Below are 27086 nucleotides of genomic sequence, written 5' to 3' on the forward strand. Positions count from 1 at the left end.
TGAGAGCCTGAGGAGGTGACTCATCTAAAGTCACCGAGCTAGGAAAGGGAAGTGAAAATGGGGAAGGTATGGGAATTTCTCAATTTTATATATACATATATAAACTTAAATGCTTCACAACGAGAAAGTATTCATGCATTACTTATGGAGTTAACTAATAATTATAAGGACAATAATAATAAGACCAAACACGTGGCACCTGCTATGTGCCAGGTCTATTTTAGGTGTTTTACATATACTACTCATTTAATCTTTACAACAGCCCTATTAAGTAGGTGGTTTATATCCTCATTTTACAGATGAGGGGACTGGTAATCAGAAAGGTTAAGTAATATGCCCAAGGATTTACAAGTAGTAAGAGACAGAGCTAGCAGTCAAATCCAGGCAGTCCAGTTCAGAGTCCATACTATGGCCAGTTTGTTTTATAAAGAAGTATCAATAATCCCTGTAATATTATAGTCGTGTTTTTCTTAAAAGGAATCTGGACAGTGAAGCAAGAAAACAATGTTAAATAAAAACTACCATCCTTAATTTTGTCCAGAAGTAGAAATATGAGTTTAAAAAGTCTCCATTCAGGGAACTTTGGTCTCTAGTAGGCATTCCAATTTGAGGGAAAGAAAACTTGAGATTGTTGAATGAAGAACACCTAAACCTACTCCCAAACAAATTAAGAGAAAACACACACTCAATGTCATGGGGGAAGATGGGCACTGGGCCCCTAAAGGCAAATCTTGGCTCAAAATTCTATAAATTTCCTAACCATGGAGGAAGAACTTACACTGGCAGAGTCACATGGGTTGTGCCAATTGGAACAATTTCCATGGATTTGCCCCAGAATTTGTTTTTCCATCTCACATCTGAAATGAAAATACCAAACATTAAATACATAGGATAGCTAAAGAGTTCTTCAGCTGGATAGATGATCAATCATTACATACCGCAAAGTCTTCATAATAAAATTAATTATTTTATAGGATAACTTTTCATGCAATAAATATTTAAGTACCAATTGAGAACTGGAGCCCTGGTGGTACAATAGTTAAGAGCTTGGCTGCTAACCAAAATGTTGGCAGTTTGAATGTACCAGCCACTTCTTGGAAACCCTGTGGGGCAGTTCTGCTCTGCCCTATAGGGTTGCTATGAATTGAAATCAACTCGACAGTACTGGGTTTGGTTTTGGATTGAGAACCAGGAACAGAAACAAGGAAAGTGAAGTTATAAGATACAGTTCCTTCCTCAGAGGAGCTCATAGCATGAAAGGCAGACAGAGTGCAAACAGGTAATACCCACGCAGAGCCAAGGGTTCTAAGTCTGTTATAAGGTGAAATGGAACCAGAGAGGAAGGAATGACCAACATGTTAGGGGAAGGCATCAGGAGAGACTTGTCAGAAGAGGCCATTTAAACCGGCTTTGAAGGATAGGCAGGAGTCCACCAGGCAGAGAAAAAAAATTAAGGCAGAAGAAATGGCTTGTTCAAGGGAACAGACGTGTAAGAGAGCGTGATGTGGTTCTACCTTGTAGGTCTGGGATTGTCCAGAGAGAACAGAAAAGTCAGACTGAGGACATAAAAAAGTGGGCTTTACAGGTCTCACTAAGAAGTCTGGTTTGTGTGCACTGGGGAAAATAAGGTATTTGTTTGAATAGGAAACTTACGTGATTAGATATAGGCTCTGCAAAGACAACTAGAATTACGGAAAATGGAACAGGAGTAGGAGAGGTTAGAAGCAGGGAGACAAGAGGCTATTGCAGTTGTCCAGGGGATAAGTGAGAATGAAGGGATCCTAGACAATAGCAATGGTGATGGAGTAAAAGGGACTGATCCCAGAACCATTCAAGTAGAAATAGACAGAACTGTGAAAGAAAGAGACAATTTAAAGATAATGTCAGAATTTTCTAACTTGGGTAAATGGTCCCAACAAAGGAAACAGGGAATAGAAAAAGAACAGCAGGGTTTGCAGAGTAAGTAAGTTTGGGAACATGGAAAAGAAAAGCAGAAGTGCGGGGACTATGAAAAAGATTTGGGAGCTGAAGCTCCATTTTGGATCACGATGAAGTAACAGAGGAAGGAACTATCTTTTCACCTTAGACAATTAAAAAAAAAAAAAAAGATAAAATATGTAAAAATTAGATATTTCAGACCTTGGCCAATAGGCAACACAAGATTCCCTGAGAGAAGAGAAACAAACCTAGCTTACTGGAAAATGTTTCCTGACCACAGACAGGTGGAACTCAGGCAGAGACCAACAGACTTCTTGAGCTGAGAAGACAGTTAAAGTCAGAGAGATCAAAGAAGCTAGAATTCATAAAGCTGAGTACTGGAGAGAAGACAGCTGTACAAAGAAAGGGCTCTGAAGATCTTTAGAGTAGTCTCCTCAAGTCTTCAGCTGTACACTGGTGAGTGTAAGAAAACTATACAAGGTCAGGCAAAGACCCTTAGAAAAGATCAAGTGGAGCAATTCTCAGAGCTCACACAGGGCTGGGACTAGGTCATGCTCCCAAAAGCCATAGTTAAGAAAGCTGTTAATATTTGGGCACTAAGCAGAGTCTTCAGAAGGGTATTGCCTCAGTAGAGGGGTAAAGTTGGCACTTCATTAAAGTTATACTGGATTTGCCTAAGTTTAAAGCATAAAAGCAAGCCTCAAAAGGATCAAATGACTTCTAAGTTACTTAACTGTGTTCCATATAAAAACCTAGAAATATTTAAAGGAATTTTAAAAACTCCTACATACAACAACATACCTTCGCAGTGTCTGGCATCCAATAAAAATGACCAGGCATACAGAGATACTGGAAACACAACCCATGATGAGGAGAAAACTCAATCAATAGAAACAGGTCCAGCAATGACAAAGATCATGGAATTAGTAGACAAGGATATTAGAACACCTACCTATAGGGTTACTATGAGTCAGAATTGACAGCAGCAGGTTTGGTTTTTTAATTATAAATATAGTCTATATGTTTCAGAAGGTAGAAGAAAGGGGAAGATGATATGGAGGATTTAAAAAGTCCCATGGTGAACTTATAAAAATGAAAAATACAGTGGGTGGGATTAAACACTGCAAAAGAAAAGATTAGTGAATTTAAAGACATAGCGATAAGAATTATGCAAAATAACACTCAGAGAAAAACACTGAACAGTGCATCACTGAGTTGTGGGATTACTTCAAGCAGCCTAATATCTGTGCAGTTGGAATCCCAGAAAGAAGGGGGAGATCATAAAAACATTTGAAGAAATAACAGTCATGAATTTATTTTCCAAATTTGATGAAAACTATAATCCCACAGATTCAAGAAACTCAATGAACCCCAGCCACAAAAAACATGAAAAAAAAGTCTCCAAGATACGTTATAATCAAGCTGTTTAACACGAGAGATGAGAAAATCTTAAAAGCATCCAGAAAAACAAACAAAAAAATACATGTGTAAGAACAAAGATCAGAACGACAGCTGACTTCTCCTTATAAACATTGCCAAAAGACAATTCAGCAATACATTTAAAGAACTGAAAGAAAAAATAAATGATCAACCTACAATTTTATACCTAGTAAAAATACACTTCAAAATGAAGGCAAAATAAAGACTTTTTCAGACATATAAAAGCTTAAGAGAAATTTATCATCAGCACATTAATTAACACTTTAAGAAATATTAAAGGAAGTCCATGAGGGAGAAGAAAAATAATACCAGATGGACATGCTGATCTATACAAAGGAATGAAGAGCACCGTAAATGGTAAATATATGGGTGAATCTAAGAGAGGGTTTTTTTTTTTCTCACTTAAAAAAAAAAATCATCTTAAAAAATAATTGGTGCTAAGACAATCCAGTGGAGGAAAAATAGTCTTTTCAATAAATGGTGTTGGAACAACTAGATGTCCATGTGCAAAAGAATGAAGCTGAATCCCTACCTCATGCCATATATAAAAATTAACTTGAAATAAACCATAGAACTAAATATAACATCTAAAACTATAAAGCTCTTAGGAGAAAATATAGACATAAATCTTTGTGACCTTGGATTAGGCAATGGCTTTTAGATATGACACTACAAGCACACCAAACCAAAAAAATCAAACCCACTGCCATCGAGTCGATTCTGACTCATATGGACCCTACAGGACGGAGTAGAACTGCCCCATAGGATTTCCAAGGAGTGGCTGGTGGGTTTGAACTGCCGACCTTTTGGTTAGCAGCCGAGCCCTAAACCACTGCACCGCCAGGGCTCCCAAAAGCAACCCCCCCCCAAATAGATAAACTGGACTTCATCAAAATTACAAACTTTTGTGCTTCAAAGGACAAGCATCAAGAAAGTGAAAAGTCACTGAAGGGTAGAAAATATTTGTAGATCACACGTCTAATAAGGGACTATATAAAGAATTCTTACAACTCAATAATAAAAAGACAAAGAGTACAATTTAAATACAAATGGCCAATAATCACAGGAAAAGTGCTCAACATCATTAGCAGAAAAGTAGCAGAAACACAATGAGATATCGCTTCACGCTTGCTCAGTGTGGCTATAATCAAAAAGACATTATTTTCTTAATTATTTTATAAAAATCTTAGAAGAAAACAGCATTGTAAAATGAGATTTCAAAAACAAAATTTGAAATTTGAAGGAAAAATAAACCCCTCTGCTGCTTAGATGCTAGTGAACAACTGGAACTATTTAGGGTCTCAGGATATATGGTTGCGGGATATAGAATATACAGGATCTGCTGGGTATACAGAATGTAGGTGGCTGCGGAATTAGAGGAAATGTTGGAGGAATAAATGATGGTGGCCCAGATAAAGACAGAGGATTTTTTTTTTTAAGTGAACAACTAAGTGATGCTGCTGAGCCCTGAAATTATGAAATAGGAAAATATGAATTTTGGTTCTGAAACAAGAGGTGAGAGAATCAAGTAGTACAGAAGTCCAGGGACCACTTTGGATCTTAACAAGCATGTACAGTAATTTCTGACTAAATCTATCACATTACAAAAACAATAGAGGTCAAATATATTAGCACGTTACCTTGCCAGAAAACAAAATTTCCAGACTCAGCACGACATGCAGATATAGGTGGGTGATGGCTGACCTGAAAGAAACAAAGGGCCCAAACCAGAAAAAAATTAACATTAGAGTCTCATGAAATCCATCTCTTCTCCCTTGCACTGGGATTTAACACAATGTACAGTGAATTCAGGAGTCCCTGGGTGGCACAAAGAGTTAACGTACTGAGCTGCTAACAGTGAGGGTGGAGGTTCAAGTCCACCCGGAAGCACCTTGGAAGAAAGGGTTGGCAATCTACTGCCGAAAAATAAGCCACTGAAAACCCTATGGAGCATATTTTGCTCTGACACACATGGGGTCACTGTGAGCCAGAACTGAGCGGGTGGAAACTGGTTTGGTTGGCAAAGAATTAAAACTTTTTTAGTTTCCTTAAACAAGTATGTCCTCAAGAGGGCACTCCTGATACACTTAGCTCCTAACGTGCTCAAGTCAGTCTGGAGAAAGGAGAAAGCCATGAATGGAATCCTTTGTGGGAGTGTGGCCAGTTGGGGAGGGATGAGGATAGGCTAGAGATGCGTTTTGAAATATGTGAAAATAAAAACAGCAACACACGAAGTCTGCCCATTCATGAACCATATAATCTGATATTGGCTACCAATGTCAAAATCTCCATTAGCTTCTTCTGGAAGTATCTGCAAACGTTTTAATCAAGATGTCAAATAGAACATGTTTTAAAATGCTACTCCTAAGCAACACAAAAACGTTATTCCTCTGGCTTCGTGGATTTAACTCTTTTGAAAGCTCTGCATCTCTTAGAACTGCCTACAAGAAAACCCATCCAAGGTAAAATTTTAAAACAGTAATGTTCCTATAAAAAAAAGTGACACAAATAATTACTGAAGAAATATTAGCAGCTAAAAAAAATTATTTTTATTCATATCAGGAAGGATAAAAATATCTTGAGTAAATAAACAATTATGTTCTAGAAAAGAGAATCCCCTGTAACACAGACTGTAGCCCATTTCTCTGCCTTTTGGGAAGGGGGGGTCATTCTGTTTTATTCACTAATGAAGAAGCTAAAGAGACAATAGCTCCTCAATTATACTTCGTTATCTCAGTAACGCTCAAGGCACCTGAGCTGTGTAGGACGTTACCACTAACTCAGTACTAGTGAAACCTGAGTGACTCTTCTCGCTTTTTTTTCTTTTCTTCTTAATTCAAATTTAAAGATATTTTATATCGGAATCGCTGCATGTCCCTCCACCTCTTCTTTCTTCCACCAGCACTCAACGACAACAATGCAGTTAGCTTATAAATCTTGGGATCATATAAAGCTAAATCAGGGCAAGAAAACAGCCCCTACCCTTCTTGCTGGCCTACCAGCTCCTGCCTCACGGTGGAGGGCCAGAGAAGCTACGGAATGCTCCCCTCCTTCCTTAAAGTAGACGTATGTTAAAGTGGATTATTACCGATTATATGCCCACAGAAACAATGTAATAATGGGATAAAAAATTTGGCATCTTTATACATATGGCCAAAAGTAAACCATCAAAGCAAAATATAGTGTATAAACACTATAACCCTCTTCTGTAAAAATTTTAAATCCCATATAACAGGGAATTATGTAAGAAATGCTATTGTACAATAAAGTGTGTATCCAAACCAAACCAAACCCATTGCCACTGAGTTGATTCCAACTCATAGCAACCCTGTAATAGGACAGAGTAGAACTGCCCCGCAGGGTTTCCAAGGAGTGGTTGGTGGATTCAAACTGCCGATCTTCTGGTTAGCAGTCAACTTCTTAACCCTTGCGCCGCCAGGGCTTCATTCCCTAAAAATACAACTTTGACCTTTTAAAACTATTGGGTTAGATTAATGAATCAGTGCTTAGCAGAGTGCCTTTAGAGGGCTGAATAGATGTTTTCTGAATGAATAAACCTCAACATTCAAATATCAACCATTTTGCTTATTTCGTTACGGTTTACAAAGGTCTTTGGGGATGATTTATATGGTCCATATTGCTTCTAGGATGTTTAAAAAGCTTTTCAGTGAAATGTAAATTGATGTCTTATTTCCATTTGACATTTCCTTACAGCAGGTATTTACTCATGAAACTTTCACGGGGCATCTGCCACGTGCTGCACTAGGGTCGGCGAATGAATGAGAGCTTTCGGGGTTCCACAGATCTGGGTCTGTGCTACCTCATCTACTGGCTGTGTGATCTTCAGCAAGTTTCCGCATCTCCCTGAGCCTCCGGTACCTCATCTGGGTTGTTGTTAGCTGTCATTGAGTCACCTCTAGACTCGTGGAGACCCCCTGCACAATGATGGAATGAAACATTGCCTGTCATATACCATCCCCATGATTGACTAAGCTTGGACTGTTTTGATGCAAACGATTTTCACTGCTGATTTCAAGAAATTGATCTCCAAGCCTTTCTACCTAATCCCTCTTAGTCTGGAAGTGCCGTTGAAACCTGTTCAGCATCAGAGGAACACACAAGCCTCCAGTGACAAATGGGTGGTGGATGTGCACTTAAGGTGCGTTGGCCAGGAATTGAACTCAGGTCTCCCGCAAGGGAGGTGAGAATCCTGCCACGGAACCACCAATGCCCCCTACCTCATCTGTAAAACGATGTTAATAACAATGACTTTGCAAACTGAAATAAGATGACATATGTAAATGCCCAGCAATGTATGCTGGTATATAGTAGCCATAATATTTTCATGAGTGGTATTTCCGCTTAGTCCTCATGGCAACCTGGTATCTTAGGTATTATGACCCCTATTTTATAAATTAGGAAGCAGGGGTTCTGTACAGTAAAAAGCCTGCCTAGTGCTACCCAGTTAATTAGTGACAAAGGCAGCACTTCCAACCCATGTCCCCTGATTGCACGTCCAATGCTCTTTTCTGTATGTCCAGTAGCCTCTCTACGGCTGCTCTCAAATTGACACACTTGTCCCTCACCAAAGCCACAGCGTATCATTAAGGTCCCTCTTGTGAATATTTAGAAAAAAGAATCTTTTAAATCTGACCTTTCCAACTTCTCTGAGTCTCATTTCTTTCTTTGCAAACCAAAGTCTGCAGATCCCTCTCACTTCAAAATGCTATGATTCTGTCATCTGTTCTCTATGTCTTCTTTGAATGCCAGCATTAAAGGTGCCAGCCAATTTGAAAATATTATAGAAAGGCTTTGATGAACTTGAATGCCCATGGAAAGGGGAAGTTCATGGTTAATCATTTGATGTCATCCTCCTAAATCTTCCAGAATAGAGAATAACAAGCACAGTCTAACTAACCTGTATTTGTTAGGGTGGGATTTATCTTAGCCCAGGCACAGAAGAGGCAGTAGCTGAGTTTAAGTTTGATCTAACCCAGCCCTAGAGTAGAGCCTGGGTCTTAACTTACTGGGTAAATACAATTTAGACTACTAGTTTTTTTAAGCATGTCTCTCCATTACCTCCTTTCTACCCCAATCAAATTAGAGCAATTCTGAATGGTAAGGGCTCCATTTAAGAAATTAGTATACATGGCTTTTATTATATAAATATTTCCTTAATAAGGCCATGCTTCTTTCTTTGTATAAGCCATAATTCAATGAGCTTCCCTGCTAGTTAAGAATTCTTGTCATTTATTTGTGTATCTGAGGCCTTTCTTCACCTTCACTTAACCATTTTGATTGAGGCCTTGAATGCACTTTATATAAGAGGTAGGCGGTAAAGGGAGATGCAAATGGTGAAAGGATGTATTTCAAGATTTGTGTATTTTGTAAGTTTTTTTTTTTTTTTTTTTTCATTTAGAAAAATACCCCTTGACTGCACCACTTCTACCCTGAAGCTGTCCAGAGATATTAAGATATGGTCTTCCTAGTTCCTGACTCGCCTACAACAGCCTAGGGTAGCTTGAAGGACGGGTACAAGCTCCAGGTTAAAAATTATCCAGGGAGCGGACCTCGTGGCCATTCATCCCATGTCACTTATCAAACGTTATATACGACGTGTCAGATGCTGTTTTCGTCACTGAGGGTACAAGAATAAACAAAAGAAGCAAAAATTCTTACTCTCATGGAGTTCACATTTCAGTGAGGAAGTGGGCGAGACAGACAATAAACAAGTACGTAATTTATCGGCAGTAATGTTTAAGTCTGGGAAAATAAAGCCAGGCACGAGGACGGGGGTGGGGGTGGGTGTGCTATTCCAGGCAGGGTGGGAAGGGCAGGGCTCTCTAATGATGGAAACCTCTGAGGCTGAAAGAAATAAGGACGCTAACCACGCAGATCCTGGGAGAAGTGCATCCCAGGCAGAGGACACAGCAAATGCCAAGAGCTGGGAAATGCCTGCCATGTCTTCAGAGAACCCACAAAGACTGCAGCTGAATGAGCAAGGGGGGAAGTAGTAGGAGACATGGCCAGAGAGATGGCTGGGGCACGATGTGTAGGGCTTTGAGGGCTGTGTCAGGACTTGGGATTTTATTCCAAAGGACCTGGGGAGTTGTGGGAGGATTTAGAGCAGACTCTGCTTGTTTAAAAAAACCACTCTGGCGCTGGGTGTATCTTCCAATGCCAGCATCAAAGGTGGCAGTGGACACCAACCAATTTGAAAATATTATACAAAGGCTTTGATGAACTTGAATGCCCATGGAAAGAGGTAGTTCACGATTAATCATTTGATGCCATCCTTCTAAAATCTTCCAGAATAGAGAATAACAAGTACAATCTAACCTGTCTTTGTTAAGGGTTTGGTTGAGTCTCTATTCTCGTTATATCTTTTACGTATTGTTCTGGAACTGGCTATGGGAACAATAGGCCAGTTAATGAGATATTGCAATAGTCCTGTCATTGATCGTATAGGGTCCCTATGCGTTGAAATCAACTCAACAGCAATGGGTTTGGCTTGGTTTGGTTTTGTTGTTGATCATGGTGGCCTGTGCTAGGCAGCAAGCACCAGTGAAGGATGTAGAGAAAACGACTGGCTTTGAACATACTCTGAAGGAAGGGCCCAGGATTTGCTCTTGAATAGGATATGGATCATACAAGAAAGAACAGTTAAGGATGATGCCAAGGCTAATGGCCTGACATTTGGGAAAATATGGTTGCTGGTTATTTCCTCTTTCCCTGTGTTCAGTGGTTAAGAGGTTGGCTGCTAACCAAAAGGTTGACAGTTCATCTCCACTAGCCGCTCCCTGGAAACCCTATGGGGCAGTTCTACTCTGTCTTATAGGGTCACTAGGAGTCAGAATTGACTCGACGGCAATGGTTTTTTAATGGGATGTTCAGAGCTTATCACAATTTGATAAAAGTATAGCTTCTTGCAAAAAAAAAAAAAAAAACCAAAACAAACACACATGCAGTGATGATTTCACTTGAAAATGTAAAAAACTGCAAAGCAATGGTTTAGTTGCCAGATATTTGAGTTACTGCTCATTTTATTTGAACAACTTGAATTTCCCTCTGATAGTGTCTTTAAACGAATGGGGACACCACTTTAATCAGTAGCAAAGAATTCTGCCTACTAGTAGATAAAAGAACTAGCAGAGAGTTGATGTGGGCGTGCAAGGAGAGAAGTGATAGGTGTGCTACTTATAAGTCTGTCCAAGAATGTATGTTCACAGCTCTCCAAGTGAGAAACAGAAAAAGCAAGGAGGGCTGAACCTGTAGAGAAAAGGAAAAAAAGACTTCATCTGAATCACTTACATGCTATTAGAACACGAAGAAAACCCTAGAACATGCTAGTAACTTTTAATAACTCCATTCAGCTTTTCTGAAACATTTTCAACAGTATGTGGCTGGGTGGGTAAATGGCTAAAATGACTTGAACAATGATCCGGACAACTGAAGTTCTGTGTAATTCGAAATAGTTACTTTTAGATAATAGTTTAATTACATATGCTTTGACACCAAACCTTTCGCAAAGGTACAAGAAAAAAAAAGCAAAGCTAACGGAAATGAGTTTCCTGAGCCGTCAGTTCTCTGGACGGCACTCAGAACCAGCGTGCTCTCTCTCTGCCAGGCACCAGAAGAATGACCTAGGAATAGCTTGCCAGCAGGACAGTCAGTTCCTGACCAGTAAGGAAGGAAAGGAAGTTCTTTCTGAATTCCCCCATTTTTTTCTGGGCTTATGGAGAAAGCCATAGCTGAATCCAGGGGCGGATTAGCCAGTAAGCATGATATGTACCAGCTGACAGTAAGCAAGGTACCCATAGGCTTCATTGTGTTTACTTATTAACCTGTAGTGCACAATTTCAGCTGGGTTTCACCACATCTTTGTGCGCTACAGATTAGTAAGTAAATGCAATTAAGCCAGTGCCTACCCTACTTATTGGGTAATCTGTCCCAGGCTGAATCAGATTCCTTGGTACAAAGGAAACTCCTTCCCCAAGAGGGTGGAACAGCTAGAGTGTTTGTACATACCACAGGAAGGTTTCTGATTTACCTCTGAATGTTCCGCCTTCACAAAGGCCACTCCCCAGCTCACAGTGGGAATTGAAAACAAAGTCTCATGTGAGTTTGGAGGACAAAAGGTTTAAGTGACAATGACAGGCAAAGGCCCATAGTCTGAACAGTATACTAAAAGGCTATTCCCACCTCCATAGCCAAGGACTCCTGTTGCGCTGAGCACAATAACTAAATCTACACAAAACCAGTTGCCGTCCAGTTGGCTATGACTTATGGCGACCCCACGTGTGTCAGAGTAGAACTGTGCTCCACTGGGTTTCAATGGCTGATTTTTTGGAAGTAGATCACCAGGCCCTTCTTTCTGAGGTGCCTCTGGGTGGACTTGAACCTCAAACTTTTGGTTAGCAGCCAAATGTGTTAACCATTTGCCCCACCCAGGGACTCCAATTCTACATGAGAGACCCCAAAAAGGGTAAGGGAGAAAGGACACTGGACTGGAAACAGAAGGCTGGGTTCCCACATGAGCTGAGAGGCACCAAAAACTAATCCCTCCAGCCCTTGATTTCCTCACCCGTAAGTGATCCCTGCCTTGCCTGCCACACGGGGCTATTTTGAGGATTAAATAAGATAATGTACAAGTTTGAAAAGTACAAAGCACTCTACTAGCTGATAGGTTGGCGGTTCTAGCCTACCCAGAGGTACTTCGGAAGATAGACTGGGCGATCTGCTTCAGAAAAGTCACAGCCTTGAAAACCCTGTGGAGCAGTTCTACTTTTCACACGTGGGGCTGCCTTGAGTCGGAGATGACTCGATGACAACTAACAACTACAACAACCCTAATACTTGTTGTAAGGGATATTTGTCCTATACATGCTTTCTCTGGTTTCTGACCACATGAGTCATTTTGATGAAGTGTTTTGGGGTCTTTGAGGTGAGAAACAATAAACCGAGGCATGAGATCTGGCTATGAAGTAGCAATTCATTCAGCTTTCTTTGCCACTCATGACCCCAAACATCCAATACCCATCAAAACCACAAAGCAACAAAATGTAGGGTCTTAGAGGGAAGGGACAGCCATCACTTTTCAAATCACCTAATTCTGTTGAGTAGAAAACTCGGTATAAAAGCAGAGTTATCCTTGTTTCTTGCCAAGTCCTTTAGCTTGGAGATATGATTTTCATCAATGTCCTCCTTAGAATAAACGTCCAACCAAAAATATCAATTTGCAGGCCCTGCCCAGCTTATTACATTAAATTACATTAGCCATTCAGAAACTTATACTTACTGTAGAGAGGCCCATGAAAGCAAAGTAACCCCCAAACTCTGAAAGCTAAAGTAGATGATCTACACATAATGGACGAAGCTAGTAGCATCACGCAGGCTCCATAAAGGCAGAATGCTCCTGGGCCGGACGCGGAAACAGAACAAATATTCTGACATTCTCTTTAGACGTGTTAAGTTAGAAGGAATTTGTGTAGAAAGTGTCAGGTCAGCTGGTCACCATAAACAACAAGGTCAGGAGAAGGGAGTGTCCAAAAAAACCAAACCAAACCCAGTGCTGTCGAGTCAATTTCGACTCATAGCGACCCTATAGGACAGAGTATAACTGCCCCATAGAGTTTCCAAGGAGTGCCTGGCAGATTCGAAGTGCTGACCCTTTGGCTGGCGCCGTAGCACTTAACCACTACGCCACCAGGGTTTCCAGAAGGGAGAGCAGGAGGCTAAAATGATGTGTCCTCTGCTGGACAGGAAATGGAGGGCTCTGGCTCAGAACCCCTCCCACCCCTGGGGCAATAGGCAGCCAGGTGCGTGGAATCTTGCAGACATCTCTCCTTCTCACTGTACACTCGCCTAATGACTACAATTTGGCTTCCCAGGTAATCTGCCTATAGAGGAAGCACATCCTGGTCATGCTGGCTAAATTCTTGTGGTCCCCATGGCAGTTATATTTTTCACAGTAAATGAATATAGTAGCTTTCTAGTTTATACATCGGTCTCTTGTAAGCTTAGCTAGTATGATTCTGTCCCTGATTGACTGATCCACTCTTGGGTATATTAAAAGAACCAACTGTCTGAGGCTATTAAGGCTGAATTCTAAATAAATGATCAGGGCTGGGGTATTACCAAGGTCCATGGTAAAACTAGCTATGAGGACGCTTGGTTGCCCGACGCCTGGCTTTCTGCCAGAGAGTAGAGTAAATAGAGAATATTTTTATTTAGCATACTAAAACATATATTGTAACAAATACATGCCTTTCTAGCTTTATTTGATCAGGCCATTTCTGAAGTTCATCTTTGCCTTTTCAGTACTCCTCTTGTTAGTCTTAACACTGTATCTTAACAGATATTCTAAAAGTTGCCTCTAAATACAAGATAAATTATCGTTTACTGAACATTTACTATCCTGAATGTAAGTACTTTATATATCAGTCTATTATTTCATGTCAGCCTTACTGGAACCTCTGAGCCAAGTATTATCATTCCCATTTTATAGATAAACAGCTGAGGCTCAGAGAGTTTAAGTAGCTTGTACAAGACCACACACAGAGTAGGTGATAGGGTTAGGATTTGAAAGCAGGTCTATGTTACACCCAGCACACCCTATGCTACTACCAATTACCAGATCTCTGTCTTGCTTCTTTCCTTGGGATCCATTTCATGGAACTAAAGACTAAGTTACAGAACCTCTTTCCGTCTTTGTGCCCAGGAGCTCTGCTTTTTTTCCCTGTGCTGTCACAGGAGATACACAAGCAGATCCCAAACTTGGCCCTGGCCCCTCAGGGCTTCATAGGATTGAAGCTTAGCTTTACGCGAGCTCACGTTACTACTCTTTTCTTACACCTATTCATCTTATCTGGATTTTCTGATATAGTTTGGGGCTATTTTGGGCCTTTATTTTTTCACTTGAGTACATATAATACCATGGTAACCGAATTATATTTTCATTTATTCTTACTGTGTTCTAGGCTTGGTGTTTAAATAACCCAGTTGAAAGTGAATCCAAGTATCTTATCCCTTTAACTACTGATTTAATCCCCACCTCCCCAATATTTCCAGTTTTAATTTCTAACTGGGAAGACACTGAAAATATGCTTTGGGATTATTATATATTTATGTTCCTTTGAGCTCCAACACCACTGCTTATAATTTACAGTGAAGACAAGCACTGTCTCCGTAAGTTTCTCAGCCACACTACTCTTTCCTTCCCACCTCAAAATGCAAATCAAATTATAAAGAGGACAGCAAGATAACAGGAAGGAAAACAATATTTTAGCAATCCGCTGCCCGTTTTCCTCAGTTTTCTAAGAATGAGAGGAGAGAAACGTATCAAAGCAATGATGTTTAATGTTCCTAAGCTGATCTTTATGGAAATACAGAGGGTGAACATGCCTGGTCACTGGCATAATCAGGTGGGCGTGGGGAATTGTTCTGTTATTTTCAGTATGTATGCACCCCTTTTTAGCTAAATAGTCCCTTACTGGTAGATATTTAGGTTGGTTCCAATATTCCACTATGCAAACTATGCTGTCATGTGCCAACAACGACAGGAAACACTCATACTTCTTTTATCAGACAGTGTTCTAAGAGCTCTAGAGACAGCATCTCATTTAATCATCACAAAGCCATGTGAGGTAAGTACTATTATCATCGTCTCCACTTGAAAGAAGAGGAAACTGAGACACAGGAAAGTTAAGTAACTCGCCTGGGTTACAGAGCTAGTAAGAGATTGTCATGGATTGAATTGTGTCCCTCAAAAATAGGTGTCACAGCTTGTACAAAGCAAGGTCATGGAAGCTCCACAGACACATCCAAACTCCCTGAGGGACTGATGTGCTGGGCTGAGGGCTGTGGGGACCATGGTCTCAGGGAACATCTAGCTCAACTGGCATAACATAGTTTATAAAGAAAATGTTCTACATTCTACTTTGGTGAGTAGCGTCTGGGGTCTTAACAGGCTGTGAGTGGCTATCTAAGATACTCCACTGGTCTCACCCTTTCAGGAGTAAGGGAGAAGGAAGAAAACTAAAGACACAAGGAAAAGATTAGTCCAAAGGACTAATGGACCACACCTACCACAGCCTTCACCAGGCTGAGTACAGCAAAACTAGATGGTGTCCAGCTACCACCACTGACTGCTCTGACAGGGATCACAATAGAGGGTCCCAGACAGAGCTGGAGAAAACTGTAGAACAAAATTCTAATCCACAAAAAAAGACCAGACTTACTGGCCTGAAACAGACTGGAGAAATACCCAGAGTATGGCCCCCAGGCACCCTTTTTCCTCAGTAATGAAGTCACTCTTAAGGTTAACCCTTTAGCCAAAGATTAGACAGGTCCATAAAACAAAACAAGACTAAGGGGCACACCAGCCCTGGGGCAAGGACCAGAAAGCAGGAGGGGACAGGAAAGCTGGTAATAGGGAACCTAAGGTCAAGAAGGGAGACTGTTGACATGTCGTGGGGTTGTTAATCAATGTCATAAAACAGTATGTGTACTGTTTAACAAGAAGCTAGTTTGTTCGGTAAATGTTCATCTACAGTTCAATTTAAAAAAATGGGTCAACTTGGCTAGGCCATGATTCCCACTATTGTGTGACTGACTGTCCACTCTTGTCATTCAATGTGATTTTCCTGTGTGTTGTAAATCCTATCCCTATGATGTTAATGAGGCAGGATTAGGCAATTATGTTAATGAGGCAGGACTCAATATACAAGATTAGGTTGTGTCTTAAACCAATCCCAGAGAGACACAGGGACCTCATGCCACCAAGAAACAAGAGCCAGGAGAACAGCATGTCCTTTGGACCTGGAGTCCCTGCGCTCAGAAGCTCCCTGTCTGGGGAGGATTGATGACAAGAACCTTCCCCCATAACCGACACAGGGAGAAAGCCTTTGGCTGGCACCCTGAATTCAGACTTCTACTCTCCTAGACTGAGAGAGAATAAATTTCTCTTTGTTAAAGCCATCCACTTGTGGTATTTCTGTTATAGCAGCACTACATGACTAAGACGGAGGTAGAACTCAGATTTGAACCTAGGCTGTCTGTCTCCAGAAACCCTGCTCTCTTGAACACTACGCTATGCTCATCCCTAAGTGAGAAGAATCTAATGGAACCTATGGGAACTCAAACAGCATCAAACAACAACAACAAAAAAAAAAACAAAAACCAGTGCCATTGAGTCGATTCCAACTCATAGCGACCCTATAGGACAGAGTAGAACTGCCCCACAAAGTTTCCAAAGAGCACCTGGTGGATTCGAACTGTCGACCCTTGGGTTAGCTGCCGTAGCACTTAACCACTACGCCACCAGGGTTTCCGGATTCAAACAGCATAGGTTTAGTTAAGTCCATTCATTAGATGAGGACAGGGATTCTTGTCTGCCCTCCATCCCACCCCACTGCAGCATCCAAGCACCTGAAACAATGACCGGCACATGGCATATGCTTGATAACTATTGACTGATTGAATGAATAAGTACAGGAATGAATGATCCCCCTTAAATCAAAATCAATAATGCATTTTTTTGGTGCTACCTATTCTGGTGGGAGTGTTCATGATCCAGGATAACTGTCAATGAATTAAATCTCTGAACTGCAGTTTGGGAAAAGCTCCATGGTTTGAAAAATCCTCTTACTATGACTTCAAACAGAAAGAACGTTGTCAATGCGTATAGCCAAGCGAGAGCTCAGAATTACTAGCGACTTTATGTCCACGGGTAGTGGCTAGGTTTCAGTGGAAGGGAAATTGATACTTCTCTTTATGTTTAACAGCATGGTGATTATCTCAGTTGCTTTGAAGCCAGGGAAAGGTGGGAAAATAAATATTACAGAGGCATATTTAATGAGCGGTATAAGCAACTCCTCCCAACAAACAAAAAGGGTGTGTATTCACCTGTTCTGAAAAAAACCGGAAGCCCTTGTCCTCACGGATACATTCGTATGTTTCTCCAAGAACTGGATTAAATGGCTTGCTCCCAGCTCGGAAGTAGCTAGATGCATAGGCTGATACCGCAAAGGCTGCCACGTACACCTAGGACAGAGAGGAAAGAACTTTCTGTTATTCCTGTCTCCAAGAGATTTCACAAAGAAACAAACAAAATAAAATCCCTATTTCTTTCTATATGGTTTTATTTTAGAAAGCCAAAGATTTGTGTCAGTAGCCCAGAAACAAATTAACCAAGCATTTAAACACCGTCCATTTGTTTTGATGCCTAAAAGTTGGTAGAGGCTATCAAGATGATGACATTTATAAAATGAACTACCCTGTTTTTGAACTGTTAAGCCCAATTTAAAATTTTTAAATCCTGATATCCTTCTAAGGCTTTTTTTTTTTGGGGGGGGGGAGTGGCAGGAGTGGGAAGGGAGCATAGAAAAGCCAGATGTCTCTCAAAATTTAGGAATAAGCGTCACGAGTTTAACCAGTCACTATTTGATAGTGTAAAAACTTAAAAGCTCCGTTTGATGAAAGAAAATCCATGAGAGTCATTTCCTGAGCCTGGAAAACAAGCCATATGATAGAGCACAGTCCCTTTTAAAAAACTCTGTTTTTCTGGGAGGAAAAATGAAAAATCAAGAAAGAAAACTATACGTGAACATGAAATGCATAAAATCCTTTAATGGCCCTCTCTGCCAGACTCTCACCATTTTTATCAGCTCCCCTCCAATACCCACGTCTCAGGGCAACGAAGACACACATTTTTCTTTTCCCCTCCCTACCCTTTCCTTCTTTTTTTCTTCCTTTTTCCTTCTCCCTCTCTTTCCTTCTTTTCATCAAAAAAGTTAAACCCAAGTAGTAATAACAAATTTTTCTTTCTAATATTGACCAACAATCTCAGCGTTTCTTCTTCCCAGCACATTTCATGAAGCTTCTTATACTGAAGAAAAGCTGAACACCTTTTGTAAATGTTCTAGTAGCCATCAAGTTGACCCCAACTCACAGTGGCCCCATGTGTATCAGAGAAGAACTGCTTCACAGGGTTTTCAATGGCTGATTTTTCAGAAGTAGATCTCCAGGCCTCTCTTCTGTGGTGCCTCTGAATGGACTTGACCCTCCAATTTAGCCACCTTTTGGCTAGCAGCTGAGTGGGTTAACTGTTTGCACCACCCAGGGAGACTTCTTTAAAAATGTTCATGAGTCATATAACCTTCTCTACCTAGCCTTCTGCAAAATCTTTGGTGTTGCCTGCAATAGGATCCAACTTGCCACCTCACACTATAGGCTGTTTTAGAGCAGCTGGATAGCTGATAAACATCAATTCACTATGCTCAGGTCACTCCCATCTGTGACTGCCTTTGGTAGGGAAACCTGGGTGTTTGTGCCTCTCTTTACTTCCACATAGGTTACCTGCTAATCGGTAAGGTCACAATGTCTCTATGGCGTGCTGAATCAACCTTGACTTGTCTTCACAATTTAAAATGGGACAAAATTTATAGAAGAGCCTTGTGTCATTCATAATGAGGAGAGAGGAAGGAGAGGGGAGCAGGCACAATGAAACACCCTACTTTTGGGTGGCAACGTAAGAGAATCTAGGCAGACCCACAAGCTGACCAGCAGAACAGTGAACAAAACCCACGGGTAGTGTGCCTGCTCAATGCTGTCTTGGACTTGCCCTTCCTAATGAGTTGTGCTGGGATGTGCAGCTTTTCCCTAAACTTCTTCTCGAGGTCAATTACACCAATCACTGAGCTGAACATCCTAAAGGTCTCTAAATTGCCACAAGAACAAAACACCTTAAAGAATACTTTCATCTTCAAAGTCAGTTTTTTTCTTTAAAGAGCTGCCCACAAACATTGACTTTTACCACTTTGCCTTAGAAGCCACTGGCGTCTCTTTTCTGGGCAGAAATTCTCTGGGGGAAAAGTAACAAAACCAAAAAAACACGGCTTGTTTTGCTCTCCTACCCTTATTATCATTAGTATCAAGAAAGAAGTCTCTTTTACGGGAGAAGGTCCAGAGACTTTGCGGAAGGACTAGCAGATGTCCCTTTCAGCCAGCGGTTAAGATTTTCCCATAATCTTCAAATCACTAAAGTAATGAAGTTTTGTTTTTTTTTTTAATTTTTATTGAGCTTCAAGTGAACGTTTACAAATCAAGTCAGTCTGTCACATATAAGTTTATATACACCTTACTCCATACTCCCACTTTCTCTCCCCCTAATGAGTCAGCCCTTCCAGTCTCTCCTTCCGTGACAATTTTGCCTGCTTCCAACCCTCTCTACCCTCCCATCCCCCTCCAGACAGGAGATGCCAACACAGTCTCAAGTGTCCACCTGATACAAATAGCTCACTCTTTGTCAGCATCTCTCTCCTACCCACTGTCCAGTCCCTTCCATGTCTGATGAGTTGTCTTCGGGAATGGTTCCTGTCCCGGGCCAACAGAAGGTTTGGGGACCATGACCGCCGGGATTCCTCTAGTCTCAGTCAGACCATTAAGTATGGTCTTAGAATTTGCGGTCTGCATCCCACTGATCTCCTGCTCCCTCAGGGGTTCTCTGTTATGCTCCCTGTCAGGGCAGTCATCAGTTGTGGCTGGGCACCATCTAGTTCTTCTGGTCTCAGGATGATGTAAGTCTCTGGTTCATGTGGCCCTTTCTGTCTCTTGGGCTCATAGTTATCGTGTGACCTTGGTGTTCTTCATTCTCCTTTGATCCAGGTGGGTTGAGACCAATTGATGCATCTTAGATGGCCGCTTGTTAGCATTTAAGACCCCAGGCGCCACATTTCAAAGTGGGATGCAGAATGTTTTCATAATAGAATTATTTTGCCAATTGACTTAGAAGTCCCCTTAAACCATGGTCCCCAAACCCCTGCCCTTGCTCCACTGACCTTTGAAGCATTCAGTTTATCCCAGAAACTTCTTTGCTTTTGGTCAAAGTAATGAAGTTTTAATGAGGGCTGAAAACTGGAGAATGCTCAGAATTGAGAAAAGAACGGCATGCTCTATCAGTGGGAGGTTGTCAGCACGTTTACAAGGGAGCCCTGGTAGGTCAGTGGAGCCAGGGGATGCTAATTCTAATTTAGCCCATCAGCAAATGCCCAGGACAGAGTCTTCATTTGGGGGACACAGGGAGGCCCCAGCATTCCACACAAAGACCCTAATGTTTACCAGGTTTGAGGAAGTAAAAGAGGAACAGAGCCCAGTTTTCAGGAACAAAGTCACAGAAGAGAGAGATTTGACTAGTCTTACCACCAAGGTAGCGGAAGGATTAGAAACACTTGGAAAATAAATTAAAAAAACAAAAACAAAAAACAGTTGCCTTTCAGCCGGCTCTGACTCATGGTGACTCCATGTGTGTCAGAGAAGAGCTGGCTGATTTTTCAGAAGTAAATTGCCAGGTCTTTCTTCCGAGGAGCCTTTGGGTAGACTCAAATTACCAACCTTTTGTTTAGTAGCCCAAGTGCTTAACTATTTGTGAACCCAGGAACCCCAGAAATACTTGGTAGCCCTTTCTAAAGCTAACAACCTGTGACTGAAAGCTATACTGAGTACAGAACTCAAGATGGATTTTTATAGGATGTTACTTTTTTTTAACTTTATAGAAATAAAAGGAAAAAAACAAATGCAAGAATCTTTTTTGATGCAAAACCCTCTTCTGAGGATATTTCTCAAAAATCCAGGAGCTGATGGGACACTTCCAAAAATAAAAGAAAAACATTCTCAAGGGAAATTTCCTCTAGATGAGAAAAACAGCTCAAGGAATTAAATTCTGTTTACCCAGTGTAGTAAAAACGAGCACGGAGACAGCCCTAAAGACATGTTTTCTAGCCAGGCATATCAGACAATCCCACGGCAGGCTGCTGGAGAGAGAAGATGAGCAAAACCATGGTGCAGAACTACCTCAGCCACAGCTGTCACAGAGAAGCCCCACATGGCAAATGCTGACAAGGTGACTGGAAACAGCCAGGCAGAGGGAACCAGACACTGCTGAGAAATGAGCCCATCTCCAGAGCAATCAAAGTGGAAGGTGAGCTCGTCTCTCAAGCTGCCTCCACAGGGCCCCATGACTGGCCTCTGGCTCAGCGCAGCCGGGGGGACAATACTATTGGAAGGGAGCCCTCACCATCCTCTCCAGGGGATTAGGAATCTGCGCGGCCTTGTCCAGAAGCTCGCTGTACTCCAGCTCCTCACAGAGCCTCTGCAGCGTGTTCAGGGGCTCGTTTAACGCCACCGGCATCGCCACTTTCGACAGGTCCTTCCCAATGTTGTCTCTCAGGATGCCCCACAAGCTGATGTTACCGGTGTTGGGGCACGGTGCAGGCAAGCAGGTTCTTCTTTTAGACATTGCTTCTCTGTCATGTTCAAAAGCAGGCCCTAAAAAGGAAATAAGTCTGATTGTCTCTAGAAGGCTTTTTATTTTATTATTTAAAAAAATAATCCAAGAAGCAAATCTTAACCAGTGGTACCCAATTTTACCCTTAAACTCAGTATCCAGAATATGACTGAAAGCCAGACAATAAGCAAAAGAAGTCTGAGCAGCTCGATGGTGCAAAAATTACATGCACGAAAACTCATGGAATTTATTCACACAGAGACACTTGGGTTCCCCCTCAAGCTTTTTTAAAAAAAACTTTCTGACTTAAAAAAAAAAAAAATTTAATTCTGATAAAAACATTGAGTTCATTACAGGAAAATGAAAAATGAAATAAAAGTCATCCACTATTCCATCACCAAGACAGCAGCCATTTATTTTTTAGAGTATTTTCGTTTAGTGTTTTCTCTATCCATACAGCTCATAGTGTAGTTTTATATTCTGCCTATTCAGCTAATGTATTTTCCCATGTTATTTAAAATTCTTCCAAAATATCACACTGAATGACAATAAAATATTCCATTGTAGGAATATGTCATAACTTAATGAACCACTACCTACTGTTGAACTTTTAGATTTCAATATTTTGCTGTGATAGGAATAAAACAGTAGTGAATATTCACACACTTAGATGTACTGACTGTATCTCTGATGATTTTTTGAAACCCTGGTGGTGTAGTGGTTAAGAGCTATGTCTACTAACCAAAAGGTTGGCAGTTCGAATCCACCAGGCACTGCCTGGAAACTCTGTGGGGCAGTTCTATTCTGTCCTATAGGGTTGCTATGAGTTGGAATTGATGGCAATTGGTCTGATGATTTTATTAGAATACACAGACATGGTGCTACTATGTCAAAGTCTATGAACATCTTTAGACTTTTGAGTCATATGATCAGATTGCTCTTCAAAAAGGCTGCCTCAGTTTACACGTTTACCTGCAACATACGCAAGCGCCCATCTCCTGAGTCTTTCCAAGCTCATCACCATTTATTTTTAATATTTGTCAAATTGTTAGGTGGACAGTGTTATCTCCTTGTTTTAACTTACATTTTAAAAATTTTTAGTGTGGTTTGAGATGCTTTCATGACAATCTCTTTTTTTTCTGAATTGTCAGTTTTCCTATTTATTATGTTATTGCTCTTGTTAAGTGCCCTTGAGCCAGTTCCAACTCACAGCAACCCTGTGTACAACAGAATGAAACACTGCCCGGTCCTGCACCATCCTCACAAGTTACTGTTTGAGCCCATTGTTGCAGCCACTGTGTCAATCCATCTTGTTGAGGGTCTTGCTCTTTTTCGCTGACCCTCTACCTTATGAAGCATGATGTTCTCCAGGGACTGGTCCCTCCTGATAACATGTCCAAAGTACCCGAGACAAAGTCTTGCCACCCTCATTTCTAAGGAGCATTCGGGCTGCACTTCTTCCAAGACAGATTTGTTTGTTCTTCTGGGAGTCCATGGTATAGTCAATACTCTTGACTAATACCATAATTCAAATGCATCAATTATTCTTTGGTCTTCCTTATTCATTGCCCACCTTTTGCATTTATACGAGGTGACTGAAAATACCATGGCTTGGGTCAGGTGCACCTTAGTCCTCAAAGTGACATTTTTGCTTTTTAACACTTTAATGAGCTCTTTTGCAGCAGATTTGCCCAATGCAATACGTAGTCTGATTTCGTGACTGCAGCTTCCACGGGCATTAATCTGGTGATCTACTTCCGAAAAAACTTGGCCAGTGAAAACCTTATGGATTTATATATGAAGGCCATAATCTTTTTTTTTTCTTTTTAAATTACTGTGGTAAAATACATATATAATAAAGTTTATCATTTGAGCCATTTTTAAGGATAGAATCCAGTGACATTACTTCCAAAAAGTTTTGCATCACCGCAAAACAGAAACTCAACACTCCATCAGCAATAACCCACTCTCCCTTTCCCCCACCTCCTGATAAGCACAAATCAACTTTTTTCTCTATTCATTAGCCTGTTCGAGGTATTTCATGTAAGCGGGGTCATACAATATGTGTCCTCTTGAGCCTAACTTATTTCACTCAGCATAATGTTTTCAAGGTTCATCCATGTCATAGCATGTATCAGAACTTCATTTATCTTTCTGGCTGAATAATATTCATTGCTAAGTCCAAGGTCATGAAGATTCACCTCTGTGTTTTTCTTCTGAGAGTTTTATGGTCTTAGTGCTTATATTTAAGTCATTGGTCCATTTTAGTTAGTTTTTGTATATCATGTGATGCAGGGGTCCAACTTCTTTCTTTTACATGAGGAGATCCAGTTGTTCCTGCACAATTTGTTGAAGAGACTATTCTTTCCTTACAGAATGGTCTTGGTACGCTTGTTGAAAATCAACTGGCTATAGATGTATGGGTTTATTTCTGGACTCACAATTCTATTCCATTGTTCTGTATGGCTATCCTTATGTCAGTACCATACTGTTTTGATTATTTTACTTAGTTTTGAAATAGGAAAGTGTGAGAATGCCAGTTTTGTTCTTTTTTCAGTATTGTTTTGGATACTCAGGGTTCCTTACAATTCCATATGAATTTGAAGTCTGGTTTTCCCATTTCTTCAAACAGGCCCTTGGAATTCTGATAGAAATTGTATTGAATATGTCAACCACTTTGGGTAGTATAGCCACTTCAGCAATGTGAAGTCTTCCAATCCATGAACATGAGATGTCTTCCCAGTTATTTTGGTCTTCTTTAATTTCTTTCAGCAATGTGCCTAGAGATTTTTTTTTTAAGAAATTAATAGGAAGCACTCTAAATACCTGGTGTTTACTATGGGCTCAGAGAAATTTTAGTGTAATAATTTATCAAGAGCTTAATCCAATACTATCTCCTCTTGTAGGCAATACCGTGTAATAGTCAAGACATACAGGTTATTTTTATAGCCAATCTTTTCAGTAGAGTGCGGATGTTTAGAAATCTGATTCTCCTTAGAAAATGTCTACAAAGAACTGGACACCCATTTCTAGTATTCAAATACTGATGTAGAAGAAAGCTGGGTTTTGCCCAGTGTTTGTTCCAGCTAAGGCAATGCTGGCCAGCATTTTAGCAAATTCACTGTGGGATAATATTGTTGTTAGTTGCCATCAAGTGCGCGCCAACTCATGGTAACCCCATGAAACGTTGCCTGGTCCTCCGCCATCTTCATGATCACTGGTATGCATGATTTCACTGCTGAGGCCACTGTGTATTTTGAATGCCTCCAACCTCTGGAGCTCATCTTCCAGCACTATATAGCAATATCTTGTTGTGATCCACAGGGCTTTCATTAGCTAATTTTTGGAAGCAGATCACCAGGACTTTCTTCCTAGTCTATCTTAGTCTGGAAGATCCTCTGAAACCTGTTTACCATTGGTTATTCTGCCGGTATTTGAAATACCAGTGGCATAGCTTCCAGCATCATAGCAACACACAAGCCACCACATTATAACAAACCGACAGATGGGTGGTAGGTGGGATAAGATACAACAACCTTAACCTCTTAAATGCCTTTCCTGGTCAGTTTAAACTAAGCATAGCCATTGTCTTAGGTTCTGGGGCAAGTCCTCTGTTTCCATCTTTGACCTCTGAGCCCTCCATTCACTCTTGTGTTCCCTTTGGCCACCTCCCAAAGACCTCAAAGAGAAGGAGGACTTCTGTCAGCTTGTCAGTATTACCTACCCATAGCGGGAATGTCATTTTAGTGTGTGTGCTGTTTGCCAAGGGAGTAAGTGATGCTTTTTCATTTCTCAATTTGCCTCCTGGCTTTTCTAGAAAGACAAGCAGCACATAAACTTGCTACTATATCATTAGCCTTTTCCTTTCAACCTATTGGTTCTTAAGACTTTACCATGGACAGAGTCATCTCTGCAGAAACAGTTCAAGTGAAAGAAATATAGAGCATGGTGAGGCATCTCACTTCTATCAGGTGTGGTGCTGAACGCATGTTCTCCCAGAAGATAGTAAAATGACCTGCCTTTTATTCTATATTGTGGTCCCCAAAGAGGAGGCTGTTTGGCATTCAGTAACAATTTATCATTATATTTCACACATAGTTATTGAGCTGAGAAGTACTGAAATATCAAAAATTTATCCAACATGGTCCCTGTCTTGCACGTAGATAGAAAAATTGGTGGTGTTTTGGGTGTCCAATGCACGGTACAGACAAACCTAGAGACTCCAGTATACACTGAGAACCAAGTCTAGGAGTATTTGATGCTACAGGACCCCTGAGAGAAAACTGTTCAGTTGGACAGATTCTCCTTAAGGGCTTCCTAAACAGGCTTCCATCAGAGTCGTTTGGAGATAGCCAGATAGTCTGGATACCCCAGAGTTCAAACTGTTGTTGTTAGTTGCCTTGAAGTCGATTCTGACTTTTGGTGACCCCATGTGTGCAGAATAGAATTGCTCCACAGGGTTTTCAAGGCTATGACCTTTTGGAGCCGAATGTCAGGCCTGTCTTTCAAGGTGCCTGTGGGTGGGCTTGAACCGCCAACTTTTCAGCTAGTAGTTGAGCGCTTAACCACTTGTGCCACCCAGGGAGTCCTATAGTTCAAGCCAGCATTATGAAATAACTTTCCTGACTGCCATTTTCCCTCTTGTGATCCACCAGTAATAAAGGGACATATTTTAGCCTTGTTGTTTTCAAATGTGCTATCTTGAAGAATCTGAAGCGTAAGTGCCACTAAGAGCAGACTTTCATTTATTTTTAATTTTTATAGTGCTTTAAGTGAAAGTTTACAAATCAAGCCAGCCTCTCATACAAAAATTTATATACATCTTGCTATATACTCCTACTTACTCTTCCCCTAATGAGACATTACACTCCTTCTTCCCACTCTCTATTTTTGTGTCCATTTGGCCAGCTTCTGACCCCCTCTGCCCACTCATCTCCCCTCCAGACAGAAGCTGCCCACATAGTCTCTTGTGTCTACTTGATCCAAGAAGCTCACTCTTCACCAGTATAATTTTCTATCCCACAGTCCGGTCCAATCCGTGTCTGAAGAGTTGGCTTCGGAATGGTTCCTGTCTTGGGCTAACAGAAGGTCTGGGGACCAGGACCTCCAGGGTCCTTCTAGTCTCAATCAGACCACTAAGTCTGGTCTTCTTATGAGAATTTGAGGTCTGCATCCCATTGCTCTCCTGCTCACTCAGGAGTTCTCTGTTGTGTTCCCTGTCAGGGCAGTCATCAGTTGTAGCTGGGCACCATCTAGATCTTCTAGTCTCAGGCTGATGTAGTCTCTGGTTTATGTGGCCCTTTCTGTCTCTTAGGCTCATAATTACCTTGTGTCTTTGGTGTTCTTCATTCTCCTTTAAAAGCAGGCTTTTTTAAAGCCGTATAAAACCAACCAAACCCATTGCCATCAAGTCGATTCTCATAGC

The 27086-nt window shown here is 41.0% G+C and overlaps 1 protein-coding gene across 4 annotated transcripts in view; it reads right to left on the bottom strand.

The window, feature by feature from the left end:
- The window catches only part of OSBPL3 (oxysterol binding protein like 3), a 217753-nt gene that overhangs the window by 17513 nt on the left and 173154 nt on the right, over positions 1-27086 (bottom strand). For all 4 annotated transcript variants that reach the window (XM_049894802.1, XM_049894799.1, XM_049894803.1 and 1 more), the window contains 4 exons: positions 21452-21702; positions 17284-17421; positions 5019-5082; positions 779-857 (listed from right to left, as the gene is read on the bottom strand). In XM_049894802.1, coding sequence (XP_049750759.1) covers positions 779-857; positions 5019-5082; positions 17284-17421; positions 21452-21702 — 532 coding nt within the window. The remainder of the gene's footprint in view (positions 1-778; positions 858-5018; positions 5083-17283; positions 17422-21451; positions 21703-27086) is intronic.

Source organism: Elephas maximus, chromosome 8 (assembly GCF_024166365.1).
Source record: "Elephas maximus indicus isolate mEleMax1 chromosome 8, mEleMax1 primary haplotype, whole genome shotgun sequence".
NCBI lineage: Eukaryota > Metazoa > Chordata > Mammalia > Proboscidea > Elephantidae > Elephas > Elephas maximus.